At 36.8% G+C, this 19,519-nt stretch overlaps 1 protein-coding gene across 2 annotated transcripts in view; it reads right to left on the bottom strand.

Moving 5' to 3' along the window:
* The window catches only part of STK3 (serine/threonine kinase 3), a 280,323-nt gene that overhangs the window by 189,390 nt on the left and 71,414 nt on the right, over positions 1 to 19,519 (bottom strand). The window contains exons 5-6 of one of the 2 annotated variants that reach the window (XM_012643656.1): positions 6,519 to 6,683; positions 5,582 to 5,749 (exon numbers count right to left, since the gene is read on the bottom strand). The exons of the other annotated variant lie outside the window; for it this stretch is intronic. Coding sequence (XP_012499110.1) covers positions 5,582 to 5,749; positions 6,519 to 6,683 — 333 coding nt within the window. The remainder of the gene's footprint in view (positions 1 to 5,581; positions 5,750 to 6,518; positions 6,684 to 19,519) is intronic. 2 annotated transcript variants of the gene reach the window in all.

Genomic DNA, 19,519 nt, shown 5'->3' with positions numbered 1-19,519 from the left:
GAGGGGGAGGTGGGGAGCCAGTTGGAAAATATAGAAATATAGCAAGGTTAAGCAAAAGGTACTTCAGGATAGAAGGATACATTATTTTCAAAAATCATTCATCAAAAATAACTCTTCCATGTTTGAAAATATCTACAGGGTTCCTTTCTTTGTAAGTAGGTAGTGTGAAGACACAAAGAGAAACCTTTTTAGCAGTCTAAAATAATTCCTAATTTACTCTTAAATGGAGATTGTCATGCTTTATATAAGTTGAATTTCCAGAAAATTACCAACTAAGGGCCTCCAATTGGCCCCTTAATTCACATTTTACATAAATCTTCCCAAGATACACTGCATATTTGTGTACTACATATCTTATTTTAAAAGGGTTATACATTCAGTATTATATTGTATAGAAGTAAAATTCTTAGTTGGATTTTTATTTTCTTTTCCTCACTTGATTCAAGAAATCATCAGGGACTGTTTCTGCTGTCCTCACTCTGACTCAAACAGTTCTGTCTTTACCCCTTTCACTATGCTGAGGAATGGACAACCAAACACAAAAGCTTACAAAGCAAAACAAAATCAAAATTGTGCTAAAAAAAAAAAAAAAACAATTTGGTCTTAGTGATGTCTAAGGAATAAAGCACATGTGTTTGGGGGAAGGGTACAGTGATATTCAGGAAAATGATACTATTCACTCATTTCCTGATTTTTAAAAAATTATATTTCCTAAAGGGCTGAGAAAGACAGAACACCAATCTCCACATTAGTATGTGAATTCAAAATTACATGTTTTAACTATTTTATTTACTTAACCAACCAAAATTAATTTGGTGATTTCATATTTAACTTTCTAAAATAAACTGGGTTTTGATAAAAATTGGTTTCACTTAACATTCTGAGCAGATTTACTTCCATTTGCCATCACTTATAAATTTTAATCTAATGGCAGGATTTAAGTTTATAAGCAGATTTTCATCCCTCTCCTGTCTAAAAGGCTTTATATGTTTTAAATGTGCAATTCATCATTGCTCTTTACTAGAAAGATAATTATTACTACCTACCACAGTGAAGATTTGGTTTGCATATACTACAAGTTTCTTTTTAAAAAAAAATAAAAAGTTGTATCAAAACTAAAAACTTTAGTCCCCTTGCCATCAAACAAATTCAGTGTTTTTAAAAGTTTTTATTAAAAAATTCCTCCTTTGAATATCTGTTTCAAGTACCTCTTATTCTGCCTTAGGAACAATAAAAGAAAGTATCAACCTTTGATAAATTGAAAAACTAAAGCATATAAAACAAATTACCTCTGCCTTAACACCTTCAAAGGACTCATTCTCAATTAACTGCAAATTTCCAATTTAATTCAATCACTTTCATTTTCTAATTTAATGCCATCCGTAAGTTCTTCATATCCCTAAGACTGTGACACTCTAAATATATGTCCTAAAAAAACTTAATCAGTGACAAACAGAATATTACTTTGTGGCTAGTAAAGAAGGAGCGACTCCATTCTAAATTATCCTAGCACAATGCATCTGTTTTTGCCCCTAATTTTTGGCAGCCTAAGCAAGAATAGGTTCCCATCAGGCCTGGAGCCTGGGCATGGTAAAAGACATGTGTCTGAGAAAATGACTAGGAAACCAAGTCCCAATTCACTCAGTCTAGAAGTCAACACTGCTGTTCTGCGGTGTTCCTATTATGTGCAACTAGTGGGCAGGCATAGCAAAAAGGGCCTGATCCCTGTGAGAATAGACAAAGGGAATTTCAGAAAGACTGGATAGAATCCTCATTCCAATCAGGTGATAGCAACAGTGACTAGACACCACTCTGGACAGGGAGGGTAAGGAAGCTTGCCTGCCATGTCCTAACCTTGTTTATTCTAGACAGCCATTTACATGCAGTAAATTATATAAAATTCTTTACTTATATTAAAAGAACTAGTATTTTTTGCTTCTATCTTCTGTGGTGGTCTTTATGTCAATCATATCCTCATCCCACTGTGACAACTTTGTAGATTCCTGGTTACCTCATTAGTCCATGCTGCTACCAAAAAAAAAAAAAAATGGGTGGGAAACAAAACATGAAAAATTAAAATCTGTCCATATTTCCTGCCAATTTGGAAAATGTAGAGGATTTGTATTATAAATAATAATGATGAGATTATATGGTTTATAGATTTCTTATTTTTGCTAGCTACTCCACCACTTGCACAGAGTTGGGCTATAAATGCAGAAGATTATTTCTTTGGTGTCTAGGTAAAAATGCAGACCAGTTTGAGTTCATATCTCAATTTTTCCACTGACAAGTTGTGTCATCTTAACAAGTAACGTAATTCTTCAAATATCCATTTCATCTAGTCCACCCATTAAAATGGAACTTAAGATATTAATTTCACACAGTTCTTATAGTAAAAAAAATTTTTTTAATTAAAAAGAAAACTTCAATATTTCACTCACTAATCACAGTTTGATATCCCACCAGCTTTCTCATACCTTAACTACCACTTTATCTGTTCTCTAACCTCACTGAAAAGACAGAGATTCTGATTTAATTGGTTTAGGGTAGGGCACAGGCATCAGAATTTTTTCAAAGCTCCCCAGGTAACTGCTATGCAGCAAGAATAGAGAACATTGCCTACGCCTGATCCTTCCATTTCCTTATACTCGCTCTTCCCTCTCCAGACTGTACCCCATTGGTAGCCACCTGAACTACTTTCTCAACAGCATCTTTAAATTGCTGTAGCTCCATTCTTCCAAGAAACTCATTCATTAAAACCCAAACCCTGGATATCAAGGCCATGATGCACTCTACTCCACAGCTGAGCACTGCTAGAGAAAAGCCCACAAACTAGAATAACACTACAGTTTCTCACCGATTTTAGCTGGGCTCCCAACAACCATTTTTTCCCTCTCTGGAACAGCTTTTTCTTTTATCCCCCAACTCTACCCCCCACTACCACCACCAAACTACTATAAACTTTGAAGAAATAGTAAAGATTGTTAATTATATTACATTTCCACCACTGAATGCATATTTTTGAATATTCTATGTGACAAAGTGGGAAACATGCATAAAATATTTATCCATATATCAAAGAACAATTATTATCTCAAAAGAAAGCACTTGTGTACTGAGCTACAAGCTAAACTAGCTGCAACTCTTTCTTTGAGAAATACCACTTTTACTTGAAAAATAATTGACAGAAAAACTAGAATTACACAGACGTGGGTATTTGACATTTTCTTAAAAATGAACAAAGTGAATCTGCCATTTCAAGGAAAACAACAGACAGTATTTGTTACCAATAAAGTTTGAGCTTTCAAGTGAAGATTCAAGGTTTGGAAAACTTATATTTGCTACATGATATTCACAGCTTCCCAATAGTTGTAGTTCAATACTCTAATTTGTAAGAGTTCATGAATACAAGAAGTTAAATAATGATATCATTTAAACAGGAGCTTAAAACTATATTGTATTTGGAAATGCACAAAGTAACACTTGGTTAAACTGTCCAAAGAACTCTAGAGTCAAAAACTACCTACATGCAAATTATGAGGAAAAAGAAAAATCTACTTTGGTTATCTACTTACTAGATAATCTAATCTACTTTGGTTTATCTAATCTACTTTGGTTTCTTTGGTTATCAAAGAAAGCTCTATATAGAACTAAAATCTGAGTTGGGACTTGAAAAATTGGTAGGATTTAGAAGTGAACAAGGCATCTGAGGAAGATTACAATATTTATATTTTTTTTTAAGAGAAACACTGTCTTCTGGTATATTTTTATTATTTCATCATATATTAATTAATTCAAACTTCCAAGTAATATTTTAAGATCCTTGAAGGGGCCACATGTTACAATTGCTTGCTGTCTGCTAGAGAGATTATTAGCACATGGTCAAATTTAATGTATTGGACTACTTGGTTGGCAAAATAAGATTATTAACACAGGGAGGAAACAGAATGGTAATAATGTAACTCCTAAATTAAATCTTAGCTCTGGAACTTAGCTAAATTGCCTTGGGTAATTTATTAAACCTCACTGATTCAAACTCAAATACATCAAGTTTGGGGATTACCCTACAAACATCCTAACTAAAAGTACCACAGATAACTAATGATCAGAGAAGAAATGAGAATTTGTGTTCCTGTTTTTAAGCTGACCTTGTTATTTTTCATGTTATTTTCAAATAACTGATGCTATTTATATTTTTTGCTTCAGCAAAAGAAATTTATTAATATATATACAAGATGATACAAATTGTATACAACTGTCTTACTCAAAGAATTTTCTCTTTAAAGTGTTTTAATACGGCAGACATGTTTTTAAATATTTTTAGTATAGTACACTATAACCTATATTATCGAAATTTAACCCACAATAGCACTGTAATAGCAAATATAATTCCAATTTATTCCTCTTCAGCTATTCTAAAATACTGTATTATTTTCCTTCCTATTTACATCCTCCAGTCACCCTGGTATTATCTTTTCCTTCCTACAGACAAACACAGAACTCTTTCTCCTTCATTCCTAGATCCTCATTGATAGTAACAGTAACTATGGCCACTAGAGGGCAATAAGTATACAAAGATAAATGTACTTACTATGATGAATTGGGATTCACAGTAATAAAACTAAAATCTATATCATCACAAATCCTGAAGCATAGGTAGCTAGACTTAAATACACAATACACTTCAAACTCAAAAATTATCCCAGAAAAGGAGATCACAGAAGAGTATAATGGTGTTCAAAAAAGGAATTCCATTTTCTCAATAAGCATTAACTAAAAAAATAAGCCTAATTCCCTTATGGATAGATAGCAATATTAGAAATCAGGATTTCTGGGCTGGGTGCAGTGGCTCATGCCTGTGATTCCAGCACTTTGGGAGGCCTAGGTGGGAGGATCACTTCAAGCCAGGAGTTTAAGATTAGCCTAAGCAACATAGCGATATCCCATCTCTACAAAAATAAAAAATTAGCTGGGCATGGTGGTGTATGCCTATAGTCCCAGCTGCTCAGGAGGCAGGAGGATCACTTGAGCCCAGGGATTTGAGGTTGCAATGAGCTATGATGACGCCACTGCCCTCATGTCCAGGCAACAGAGGAAGAGATCCAGTCTCAAAAAAAAAAAAAAAAAAAAAGAAGAAAAGAAAAGAAAAAGAAATCAGGATTTCTTAATATTATCCTCAGACCAAAGAAGATCAAGGGGAGAAACAAAGAGAATTGGTTTCTTCAAAGTCTTCCAATATCACATTGCAAAAACAATGGACTGAAAAACAAAGAGGATTTGCCAACCCTTTCTTCTGTTGAAAACCAAGGGAAAATGTTACAGGTTTATTTTTGGAGGAAGGAAAACAGTGATTACAGAGATAAATATAGCCTTTAGTTCTTTTCTCACAATTAAGAATGCAGGGGAAAGAGAAGTTAACAGTCATTAATTTTTGACATATAACATTACTGTTTTTTGTACAGAATCTAAATTCAAATGAACTTACTTGATTTATTAAATACTTTACATTTACTTATACTGACATTACAAAACTGCAACACTCATAAGGCCAACATTTCTTAGCAAATCATAATTTTCTTACCCTCATTGGATGTATATCAGCATAAGGAGGTTTTCCTTCAGCCATTTCTATAGAAGTAATACCAAGGGACCAGATGTCAGCCACACAGTTATAGCCTATTTCTTGAATTACCTCAGGAGCCATCCAAAATGGAGTTCCTATCACAGTATTGCGTTTTGCCATTGTATCCTGCAATAACATTACACAGATATAAATACTACTACAAAAACACAATGGAAATCTGTATACCAAACATATTCTTTAAAAAAACATGTTAAATCCTCAAATACCACAGATTATACCTGAAATTGTCAATTTTGCTAGGATCTCAATGAGTTATAACATGAAATATTTGGAAATTTTGAATTCTGAAATAATCAAGAGTCCACAAGTAACTTATCTCCACTGCTGTCATTAAAGACACTTACTAACAATAGTACTATAACCAATAAAAGCTAAGAAATGAATCAATGTAGCTTCCCTTTTAGAACACCTAAGCATTTTGATGATAAAATCTATTTTCATATTCATCAATGTCCCTTAAACAGTAAATTAAATAGTACTCAAATTTGGCTCAATTATAGCTCCTTCTCCACAGAAACAACAAAGTTATACATTTCTTTCCATATCCCCCAAATAAGTTACCAAACATTAGTCACAATCAAACCAGAACAAATAAGTCAAAAACGTTCCCAAAATTATTAAAATTAACTTGGTAAGAGATGAAAAATTACTTCTGGGTACAATGTACACTACTTGAGTGATGGGTACACCAAAAGCCCAGACTCCACCACTATACAATATACACATGTAACAAAATTCAACATGTACCATTTAAATCTATTAAAATTTAAAAAGAAAAAATTTTTTAATGGAAAGGCATGGAAGCAGGAGCAGGGCATAAATTTTAATAGAGAAGCAAAATGTCAAAAAGATAAAATAAATGAAGTTAACTTACGGTTAATTGACCAGCTACTCCAAAATCTGCCAATTTTGCATGGCCTTCTGTATTGAGGAGAATATTTCCAGCTTTTATATCTCTATGTATTTTTCTCATAAAGTGCAAATATTCTAGTCCTTTCAATGTAGATTTAAGAATGGTTGCAATTTCATCTTCTGTTAACTGGAAAAAAATATTTTTAAAACTATAGGAGAATACCATGTTAAATAAACTCTTACAACAGAGTACTGGTAACAAGTACTTCTTTCTAATGACCATTAAACCTCTAGGAAAAGCCTAATAGGTAAATAATCAAGAACTCTTCTTGCCCCACAATATGCTTTGGCACTCCTATTACACACTTTACTGATGATTAAATTTCTCTTTTCTTTAAAATTATCAATGCCATTCCTAAAGCACAGAATGTACCCCAAGAATCAGCCTGGCCTTAAGAAATTACTATTTCCCAGGTCTTCTAACACTGAAGTGGCACTATCACAGCTATCTTCCCTAAAAAAGTAAATTGAGACACACTTTCCTGCGATATCTTCAATTCTTGCTGTAAATGAAAACCAACAGCATTACATAAAGGACAGGAAAGGAGGGAACATGGCTTGTCGTGTGTCTCCTGCATGAAGCATTTACACCAATGCCAGTCCTCCTGCTTCCAGCCAGATCACTCCTAACCCACCCAGTCCTAGAATGCTGACCTAATACAGAGAACTCAAAAATAAAAATGTCAGAGAAAGATTAGGAAAATGGAAATACAAGCAAAGGCTATCAGATAAAAGAAAGAGGGGAGAGGAGAGAAGAAGGCTGAGGAGGAAAGGGATAGGAAAGGAAACTGTTTACAGTTGCAGCAGTAGACCCACTGCTACCTGTACCAGGCATTGAACGACGAGTTTTGCATGATCTCATTTATCCTTATAACAATCCTACAAGGCAGCATGATATTGTAAAATATTAAGAAAGAAAAATTTGGTCTTCCTTCCAGCTTCCTGTGAAAATAGCTCCTAAAACCCCCGGAATTTGCTGAGTGATAAGGATGAGAGGGATCATATTTTGTCATTCATTATAAGCCAATAAATAAACCAATATATAAATAAGCCAATAAGTAAGCAAATAAATACATAAATAACTAAAATATTTTAAGCCCCTTTCAACCACATTAGAGTTTATGCTAATGGAGTGAATCTTGATGGTCCCCTACATAGCTTTAGCATGGGGGCTGGTTGCCAGAGGAACCAACCATGTGATCAGAAGTTTGGAAATTTGAGCCCTATCCCTGACCTGTAGAGAAGGGAGAGGGCCTAGAGATTAAGTAAATCACCAATGTCCAAAGACTTAATCAATCACGTCTACATAATGGAACTTGTAATAAAATCCTTAAACAATGGGGAATGCTCTCATGGAGCTTATATTCTGCCTGCAGGTAACCGGATTAATTGATATTTGATGATAATTTCATACAAAACAAGATTGCACAAGAAAATATCACTGACAATTGCTACGAGGACAATAACAGAGAGCTCTTGAAAGACAATGACTGAGAAGCTACATTAGATTAGATATTCAAGAAGACCTAAGAGACAGTTTTTACAGAGGTCTAAATCATATGAGGAAGCCAACCATATGAATGGCTATTTTGTATTTGTGTAATGGGATCACAACATTACACAAAAAGGGAAGGTAGAAATAAAAATATCTTGAGAGTCATGTCATTGAAGATGGCTGACTAGAAAGCATAGGACATTTGACTCCTCCACAAAGAACAAAATAGCAAGTAAATAAACACACTTTGAATAGAACATCTAAGAGAGAACATAGGAATTCAGCAGAGAAAGGCATCAAAGGAGAGAAAGGTAAGGTAGACAGTCCGGCAGAGATCGAATGGGAGCCTGAAGAGGCTCCTCAGTGCAGAAGAGGGTTAGGTGAGAGATTCCCCAGTGGTCCATATTCTCACCTCAGACACCTGTAATCCCAGCCATTGGAGAGTCCCTCAACCCCTGCAATCCCTGAGACTGGCATAGCGAGCTCCCTAGAGTCCACAGGACCGCACAGCTTCAGGGAAACTCATGCTGGGTCCTATGCACCCCCCGAGTCACAGAGAGCTGCACCACGGGACCATTATGAGAGCCTAGCCTCCACCAGACTGCATCCTGCCCCAGGTACCAACAGCCCCTGCATCTCCACATCCCTGCAGCCCCACAGACATCTTCGCATGTCCACACAAAGGGCTGCAGTGGCAAGATGCCAGTTGAATCCAGTGGAGTGGAAGGGTCTCCAGCACTCTAGCCCACACAGTGTCCTCCATGCTGGGGAAAAGGTGGTGCACCACCACCAGGAGGCTGCCTGCAGGAAAAAGAGAGCCAAAGCACGAGCTCCCCAGAGCCTGAAACCCACGTGCCTGGGGTGGCCTACTACATATACTACATATACCAACCCTGAACCTCCCGGCAGCAGGGTCACAGAGCACAAGCACATGCCCTGAGGAAAGACCTTCCCTGCCTTGCCCCCACTGCTGCTGCCACCCAAGCATATCACCCAGGGGATGGGAATCACCTCATCCTGCTTGCCACGCCTGTGCCAATGCATACCACCAGGGGGACTGAGGACAGGCCTACCTGGCCTGGCACCACCTACACTAAGTGCCCAAACATGTCACCCGGAGGCACAGGAACAATCCCACCCTATCAGTCACCCCAAGAGCACATAAAAACCACAAGGGGAACTACTAATGGTCCCAGAACAACTGCTGCCACCCTAGAACACCCTGGGGAGTTACCCTGCCTTGCCAACCACAGCCTATGCCCACGCACTCCATCAGGGCTCACCTGAAAAGAAACATGCCCCACCTGGTACCACTCCCCCTGTGCCCCAACACATCACCTGAGGGCCTGAGGATTACCCTCCCCCATCAGTCACCCTGGGCACACATGCACATTACCAAGTGGCCTAAGAATAGGCCCAGAAAACCTGCTGCCAGTGCCCAAGCATGCCATCTAGAGGCCTAGGGATTTCCCCCCCATGACCACTAACACTGGCATCTGGACACTCTTTCTGGGGGCCTAAGGATGGACCAACCCAGCCTGCTACCATGACCACAGCTAGAACACACTAGCACATGACCCTGGGGGCCTTGGTACTGGCCAGCCTAGGCCATCACAGCAACCGCTAACACCAGTGAGAGCCTCCTGGAAGCCTGGGGATTGTCCCACCATGGCTACTACCATTGCCCACACCATGCACATTGCTCAGAGGCCTGAGGACTTGTCCATCCATTCAGTCTAACATTGCCACTACTGGCACCCAAGCAAGCTGCCTAGAGACCCAAGAATAAGCCCACCTGGACCCATTAACACTGGTGCCCATGTATGCCACCTAGAAGGTCAAGAACAGGCATGCTCAGTCCATTACTGCCACCACTGGGGCCCAAGAATGAGTCCACCAGTGTCCTATCCCCAGCAAAACCTTACCACATTCTCCACTAACAACCACAGCCTAAACCACTGAGGAAATCAAAAATACCACTGATTGCGTTTACAGGTGAAGAAATCATATAGAGACTGTAATACCGAACACATACAGAATCAAAATCCCCTTCCCAACCAACACCATAGCTACAGTTACAGAAAAAAATTTTCTCATATGAAAGTCAATCCAAAAATTTAGAAGTAACTATTGCACCTGATACCCAGATATCAATGAAAGGACATATGAAACATGAACACACAAGGAAATATGACATCTCCAAAGGAACAGAATAATTCCCCAACAACAGATTCCAGTGGAAAAGAAATTTTTGAAATGAATGAAAAAGAACTCAAAATAATAATATTAAATAAACTCAAGGAGATATAAGATAAACAATAAAAAGAAATCAGAAAAACAATTCAAGATATAAATGTGAAATTCACCAAAGAGATATCATAAAAAAGAACCAAACAGAAATCCTAGAAATAAAGAATTCAATGAATTAATCAATCAGCAGCTCAACAATAGATTAGATCAAGCAGAAGAAAGAATTTCAGTATTTAAACACAGATCTTTTGAAATAACCCAGTCAGACCAAAGAGACAGGAAGAAAAACTAAAAAAGAAAGCCCACATGACAGGAACACCATAAAGCAACCAAATATCATAATTCTGGGTGTCCTAGAAGATGAAGAAAAGTTTAATAACATAGAAAATCTATCTAAACAATAGCTGAAAACTTCCCAAGTCTAGCAAGAGTTTTAGACATCCAGATACAGGAAGCTCAGAGAATCTTCAAAAGATACAACGCAAAAAGGTCTTCTCCCCAGCACATTATAGTCAAACTATCAAAAGTCAAAGACAAGGACATATTTCTAAACACAGCAAGAAACAAGTATCTATTCACATGTAAGGAAACACCCATCAGACTAACAGGAGATTTCTCAGCAGAAATGTTACGGGTCAGGAAAAATTAGGATAATATATTCAAAGTGCTGGGGGTTGGGGGGAAGGTGCAGAACTTGTAGCCAAGAATACTAAACCCAGCAAATTTATCCATCGAAAATAAAGAAGAAATAGCTTCCCCGAAAAACAAAAACTAAGGGAATTCATCACCATTAGACCAGCCCTACAAGACATTAAGGGAGTTTTACACCTGGAAACAAAAGGATGATATCCACCATCATGAAAACACATTAAAGTATAAAACTGACTGAGAAAGAAAACACAAATGAGTAAGAAAAAGGACTCAAGGCAGGGCACAGTGGCTCACACCTGTAATCCTAGCACTCTGGGAGGCAGAGGTGGGAGGATTGTTTGAGGCCAGGAGTTCAAGACCAGCCTGAGGAAGAGCAGAGACCCTGTCTCTACAAAAAATAGAAAAATTAGACAGGCATGGTAGCACGTGCCTGTAGTCCCAGCTACTCAGGAGGATGAGGCAAGAAGATCACTTGAGTCCAGGAGTTTAGGGTGGCAGTGGGCTATGATGATGCCAATGCACTCTAGGCCCAGAGACAGAGCGAGACACTGTCTCCAAAGAACAAACAAACAAAAAAAAGGACTCAAAGGTTGCCACTACAGAAAACCACCAAACCATAAAGATAAACATTAAGAGAGAAAGGAACAAAGGATACACAAACAACCAGAAAACAATTAACATAATGATAGAAATAAGTCCTTACATATAAATAATAATCTAGAATATAAACAGATTACATTTTCCACTTAGAGTACAGACTGGCTAAATGGATAAGAAAACATGAACCAACTAACTATATGCTGCCTACTTACTTCACCTGTAAAGACACATATAGACTGAAAGTAAAGTGATGGAAAAAATAGGTGATACAAACAGAAACCAAAAATGAGCAGAAATAACTAAACTTACAACAGATAAAACAAATGTTAACTCAAAAACAGTAAAAAGAGACAAAGAGGGTCACTATATAGTGCTGAAAGTATCAATTTAAGAAGATGATATAACAGTTCTAAATAGATATGCACCCAACAGTGGTGTGACCAGATATATAAAGACAATATTAATAGATCTAATAGGAAAGGTAAGACTCCAATACAATAATAGTTGGGGGACTTCAACACCCTACTCGGCACTGGACAGATCATCTAGACAGAAAAACAAGGAAACACTGAATTTAAACTGCACTTTTAGGCCAGGCTCAGTGGCTCACGCCTATAATCCTAGCACTCTGGGAGGCCGAGGCAGGAGGATCGCTTGAGGTCAGGAGTTTCAGAATAGTCTGAGCAAGAGAGAGACCTCATCTCTACTAAAAGTACAAAAAATAGCCAGGTATGGTGGTGAGTGCGTATAGTCCCAGCTACTCGGGAGGCTCAGGCAGGAGGATTGCTTAAGCCCAGGAGTTTGAGGCTGCTGTGAGCTAGGTTGATGCCACGGCACTCTACCACGGGCAACAGAGCAAGACTCTGTCTCAACAGAAATAAAAAAAAACAAAAAATAAATAAACTGCACTTTTGACCAAATGGACCTAAAGAGTCATTTATAAAACATTTCATCCAACAGATGCAGAATATAAATTCTTCCCATCAGCACATGGAATATTCTCCAGGATATACAACATATTAAATCACAAAAGAAAGTCTCAAATTTTTTATAACTGAAATAATATCGAGTATCTTCTTAGACTACAATGGAATAAAACTATTAATAGAAATCAACAGCAAGAGGAACTTTGGAAACTATACAAACACATAAAAATTAAACAACACGCTTCTGAACAACCACTGGGTCAATGAAGAAATTTAGACGGAAATCAGAAAATTTCTTGAAACAAATGGAAATGAAAACACAATATACCAAAAGCTATGGGATATAATAAAAGCAGTGCTAAAAGAAAAATTTATAGCAATAAATGCCTACATCAAAAAAGTATTATAGAAAGGCCGGACGCGGTGGCTCACGCCTGTAATCCTAGATCTCTGGGAGGCCGAGGCAGGAGGATTGTTTGAGCTCAGGAGTTCGATACCAGCCTGAGCAAGAGCGAGACCCTGTCTCTACTAAAAAAACAGAAAGAAATGATCTGGACAACTAAAAATACATAGCAAAAAAATTAGCCGGGCATGGTGGCGCATGCCTATAGTTCCAGCTACTTGGGAGGCTGAGGCAGGAGGATTGCTTGAGCCCAGGAGTTTGAGGTTGCTGTGAGCTAGGATGACGCCACGGCACTCTAGTCCGGGCAACACAGTGAGACTCTGTCTCAAAAAAAAAAAAAAAAAAAAAAAGTATTATAGAAAGATTTCAAATAAACAGCCTACTGATGTACCTTAAGAAAAAACAAGAAAAAACCAAACCCAAACAAGCCAAACTATACTAAAAAAAAAAAATTTGTAGAAGAAAACAATAAAAATCAGAGTAGAACTAAGCAAAATAGAGATCATAAAACAATACAAAGGATCAACAAAAAAAGTCATTCTTGTGAAAAGCAAAACTGATAAGTTACAGCTAGACTAACCAAGAAAAAAAGAGAGAAGACCCAAATAAAATTAGAAACAAACAAACAAAAGGAATTACAACTGATACCACAGAAATACAAAAGATCAGACTATTATGAACAACTACACACTAACAAATGGAAAACCTAGAGGAAATGGATAAATTCCTGGACACACACAACCTACCAAGAATGAATCAGGAAGAAATTAAAAACACAAACAGACCAGTAACAAATAATGAGATTGAATCAATAATAAAAAAACTCCCACAAAAGAAAAGCCCAGGACCAAAAAACTTCATGGCCAAATTCTACCAAACTTATAAAGAACTAATACCAATTCCAATCAAAACGTTACAAAAAATAGCAGAGGAAAGAATTCTTCCTAACTCATTCTATGAAGCCAGCATTATCCAGATATCAAAACCAGAAAAGTTAACAACCAAAAAAGAAAACTAAACGCCAACATTCCTGATGAACACAGACACAAAAATCTCCAAGAAAATATTAGCAAACCAAACAGAGGCTGGGCGCGGTGGCTCACACCTGTAATCCTAGCACTCTGGGAGGCCGAGGCGGGCGGATTGTTGGAGCTCAGGAGTTCAGAACCAGCCTGAGCAAGAGCGAGACCCCGTTTCTACTAAAAATAGAAAGAAATTAGCTGGACAAGTAAAAATATATAGAAAAAATTAGCCGGGCATGGTAGCGCATGCCTGTAGTCCCAGCTACCCGGGAGGCTGAGGCAGAAGGATTGCTTGAGCCCAGGAGTTTGAGGTTGCTGTGAGCTAGGCTGACGCCACGGTACTCTAGTCCAGGCAAGAGAGTGAGACTCTGTCTCAAAAAAAAAAAAAAAAAACAAATACAAAAGCACATGGAAAAGATAATAAACCACAATCAAGTGGGATTTATACCAGAAATGCAAAAATGATTCAACATATACAAATCAATAAATACAATACATCACATCAACAAAATGAAGGACAGGAATTATATGATTATTTTAACTAACACAGAAAAGGCATTTGATAAAACTCAATATCCCTTCATAACAAAAATCCTCAACGAACTAGGCATAGAAGGAACATACCTCAACATAATAAAGACCACATATGACAAACTCACAGCTAACATCATAATGAATGGGGTAAAGCTGAAAGCCCTTCCTCTAAGAACTGGAACCAGGCAAAGATGTCCACTTTCACCACTCCCATTTGACACAGTACTGTAAGTCCAAGCCAGAGCAATCAGGCAAGAGAAAGAAATAAAAGGCATCCAAATTGGAAAATAAGTCAAATTATCCCTCTTTGCAGATGACACAGTCTTATAATTAGAAAAACCTAAAGACTCCACCACAAAACTCCTAGATCTGATAAAAAAGGAAAGTGGCAAGATACAAAATCAACATTAAAAAAAAAAATCAAAGCATTTCTGTATACCAATAACAAACTAGCTGAAAAAGCAATCAAGAAAGCAATTTCACTTAACAATAGCTACAAAAAATAAATAAATAAATACCTAGGAATAAATTTAGCCAAGGAGGTGAAAGACCTCTACAAGGAAAACTACAAACCCTGATGAAAGAAATTTAAGAGGACACAAACAAACGGAAAGACATCCCATGCTCATGGATTGAAAGAATTAATATTGTTTAAATGACTGTGCTGCCCAAAACAATCTCCAAATTCAATACACTTCCTATCAAAATCCTCATGTCATTTTTCACAGAAATAGAAAACAAAATCCTAAAATTTATATGGAACCAAAAAGAGCCTGAATAACCATAGTAATTCTGAACAAAAAGAAAAAAAGCTGGTGGCATTACATTACCTGCCTTTAAAATATATTACAAGGCTATAGTAACCAAAACAGCTTGATATTGCTATAAAAACAAGCACATAGACCAATGAAACAGAGCAGAGAACCCAGAAATAAACCCACATAGCTATAGCCAACTGATTTTTGACAAAGGTGCCAAGAACATACACTGGGGTACGCTCTTCAACAAATGATGCTGGGAAAATTGGAGATCCATATGCAAAAGAATGAAACTAGACCTCTCTCTCTCACCAAATACAAAAATTAACTCAAGATGGATTAAAGACTTAAACATAAGACCTAAAACTATAAAATTACTATAAGAAAACATAGGGATAACATTCTAGGACATTGGCCCAGGCAAAGATTTTGTGGTTAAGACTCCACAAGCACAGGCAACAAAAACAAAAATAGACAAATGAGACCACATTAAACTAAAAAAGCTTTTGAGTAGTAAAGGAAATAGTCAGTACAATTAAGAGATAACCTGCTGGTCAGGCACAGTGGCTCACACCTATAATCCTAGCACTCTGGGAGGCTGAGGCGGGCAGATCGTGTGAGCTCAGGAGTTCGAGACCAGCCTGAGCAAGAGCGAGACTCCGTCTCTGCTAAAAATAGAAAGAAATTATCTGGACAATTAAAAATATATAGAAAAAATTAGCCGGGTATGGTGGCGCATGCCTGTAGTCCCAGCTACTCGGGAGGCTGAGGCAGTAGGATCGCTTGAGCCCAGGAGTTTGAGGTTGCTGTGAGCTAGGCTGATGCCACGGCACTCTAGCCCAGGTAACAGAGCCAGACTCTGTCTAAAAAAAAAAAAAAAAAAAGAGATAACCTGTTGAATTGGAAAAAATTATCTGCAAAATATCCATCCAACAAGTGACTAATATCCAGAATATACTCAAACAACTCAACAGCAAATAAAAACAAATAATCCCATTAAAAAGTGGACAGAGGATCTAAATAGACATTGCTAAAAAGACGACATACAAATGGCCAACAGGTATATAAAAAATGTTCAGCATCACTATTCATCTGAGAAATACACATCAAAACCACAATGAGATAAAATCTTACTCCAGTTAGAATGGCTATTATCAAAAAGGAAAAAAATAACAGATGCTGGCAAAAATGTGGAGACAAGAGAACTCTCAAATGTTAGTGGAAATGCAAATTAGTATCGTCACTATGGAAAACAGATGGAGGTTTCTCCTAAAACTAAAAATAGAACATATGATCCAGCAATCCCACTACTGGGTATTTACTCACAGGAAAGGAAATCACCATATCAAAGGGATTCCTGCAACCCTATGTTTATTGCAGCACCTTCACAATAGCAAAGATATGGAATCAACTTAAGTGTCTGCCAACAGATGAATGGATAAGGGAAAAATATTTACAAAATGGAATATCATTCAGCTATAAAGAAGAATGAAATCCTGTCACTTGCAGCAACATGGATGGATCTAGAGGTTATTGTGTTAAGTGAAATAAGCCAGACACAGAAAGACAAATATTGTGTGTATTCACTCCTATGTGGGAGCTAAAAAAGCTGATCTCATGGAGGTAGAGAGTAAAATGCAGGGGCTATGAAGAATGTGTGAGGAGGGAGGGATGGAGAGAGGGTGGTTAATGCACACAAAGATACAGTTAGATAGGAGAAATAAGTTCTAATGTTCCATAGTAGACTTGGGTGACTATAGTTAACAACAATGTACTGTACATTTCAAAATAGCTAGAAGTGAGAAATTGAAATGTTCTCAACACATAGAAATGATAAATACTTGTGGTGATGGATGTCCTAAATATCCTGACTTAATCATTGCACATTCCTTGCATGTATCAAAATATGACATGTAACCCATAAACATGTGAAAATATTATGTATCATTTTAAAAAAGCCCTTGATTCAACTTCTCAAACTTTTCCAAAACATTAAGGGAACCCTTCCAAATTCATTCTAAAGGGCATTATCCTGATACCAAAGTCAGACAAAGACACTTCAAGGAAAGAAAATTACAGACCAATATCCCTTATGATCATTGATGTAAACATCCTCAACAAAATACTAGCACATGGACTTCAGCAGGATATTGAAAGGATTATACACTATGATCAAGTGGAATTTATTCCTAGAATGCAAAGATGGTTCAACACACAAAAATCAAACAGTGCAATACACCACCCTAACAGAATAAAGGAAACTACATGATCATCTCAATTGGTTATCAGAAAGGCATCTGACTAAATTTAATACCCTTTCATAACAAAAACACACAACAAGCTAGGAATAGAAGGAAACTACCTGAACATAATAAAAACCATATATAAAAATCCCAACACAAACATCATACTAAACAGTGAAAGACTGTAAGCTTTTCCTTGAAGATAGGAACAAAGCAAGGATACCCACTTTTCCCACTTCTATGCAATATAGTACTGGAATTTCTAGCTAGAGCAATTAGGGAAGAAAAAGAAATAGAAGGCACCCAAATTGGAAAGGAAGAAGTAAAATTATCTCCGTTCACAGGTGATATGATCATATATGTAGAAAACCCTAAAGATTCCAAACACACATACAGAACAGAATTAATCAATTCGACAAAGTAGCAGGATACAAAGTCAACACACAAAAATGAGATACATTTCTATACACTAACAATGAACAATCTGAAAATGAAACTACAAAAACAATTCCATTTACAATAGCATCAAAAGAATAAAGTACTTAGGAATTAACCTAGGAGGTAAAAGACTTGTACAATGAAAACTACAAAACATTGCTGAAAGAAATTAAAGAAGAATTTCTTTAACAATAAATGGAAATCTATCCTATGATTGTGGATAGGAAGACTTAATATTGTTAAGATTCCCATGCTACCCAAAACAATCTACTGATTCAATGGAATCCCTAAAAAAATCCCAATTATGTTATTGAAGAAATAGAAAAACTCATCCTAAAATTCTTATGAAATCTCAAGAGATTCCAAATAGACACAGCAATTTTGAAATAGAAGAACAAAGCTAGAGGACTCATATTTCCTGATTTCAAAACTTATTGCAAAGCTACAGTAATCAAAACAGTGTGCTATTGGCATAAAGACATATAGATGACTAGAACAAAATAAAGTGCCCAAAAATAACCCTTGCATATATGATCAAATGATTTTCAACAAAAGTGCCAAGACCATTCAATAGGGAAAATGGTCTTTTCAACAAATGATTCTGGGAAAACTAGAGTTTCAGTTTTATAAGATGAAGAGTTAGACCAGGCGTGGTGGCTCAATCCAGTAATCCTAGCACTCTGGGAGGCCGAGGCAGGTGGATTGTTTGGGCTCAGGAGTTTGAGACCAGCCTGAGCAAGAGCAAGACCCCGTCTCTACTAAAAAAAATAAAAAGAAATTAGCTGGACAACTAAAAATATTTAGAAAAATTAGCTGGGCATGGTGGCGCATGCCTGTAGTCCCAGCTACTCGGGAGGCTGAGGCAGGAGGATTGCTTGAGCCCAGGAGTTTGAGGTTGCTGTGAGCTAGGCTGACGCCACGGCACTCTAGCCTGGGCAACAGAGTGAGACTCTGTCTCAAAAAAAAGATGAAAAGTTAAAGAGATGGATAGTGGTGACAGTTGTACAACATTATAAATGTATTTAATACCACTGAGCTATACACTGAAAAATGGTTAACATGGTAAATTTTGTTATGTGTATTTTACCATAATAAAAATAAAATTGACAGGAAAAAAACACCTTGATTCAAGAAAAAGCTTACCACATTTGAGTTAAAGAAAGAAGGCCTTGGATAAGGAGTCTGGATTATTTGAAAATTCTGGTATGTCTTAAGAATTTATTCTCCACCTCAGACCAGATAGTCTTACTTGACAGTCCACAGAAAGCAAGCACCATGCTCTAAAACTACACTAGCCAATACAGCAGCTACTAACCACACATTGCTCCTAAGCATTTGAATCATGGCTACTCTAAATTGAGATATGCTGTAATTTTTGTTCCTAAGCATTTGAATCATAGGTATTATAAATTGAGATATGCTGTAAAGGTAAAATATATAGCAAAGATGAAAACTTATATAAAAAGTGAGAATATAAGATACATTATTCATAATTTATATATTGATTATCCACTTACTGTTTTGTATATTAATATTTATTGTTCAATATAAAATGTGTAATATATAAAATATTATTTCATATTACATATTATTAATATGTTTAATACATTATGAAAATTAATTTCACCTTTTCTTTTTCTAAT

The sequence above is a fragment of the Propithecus coquereli genome, unplaced genomic scaffold (genome assembly GCF_000956105.1).
Source record: "Propithecus coquereli isolate 6110/MARCELLA unplaced genomic scaffold, Pcoq_1.0 Scaffold2, whole genome shotgun sequence".
NCBI classification, from domain to species: domain Eukaryota; kingdom Metazoa; phylum Chordata; class Mammalia; order Primates; family Indriidae; genus Propithecus; species Propithecus coquereli.
Note: the sequence above shows the minus strand (reverse complement) of the source record. Positions and strands in the feature narration are given on the sequence as shown.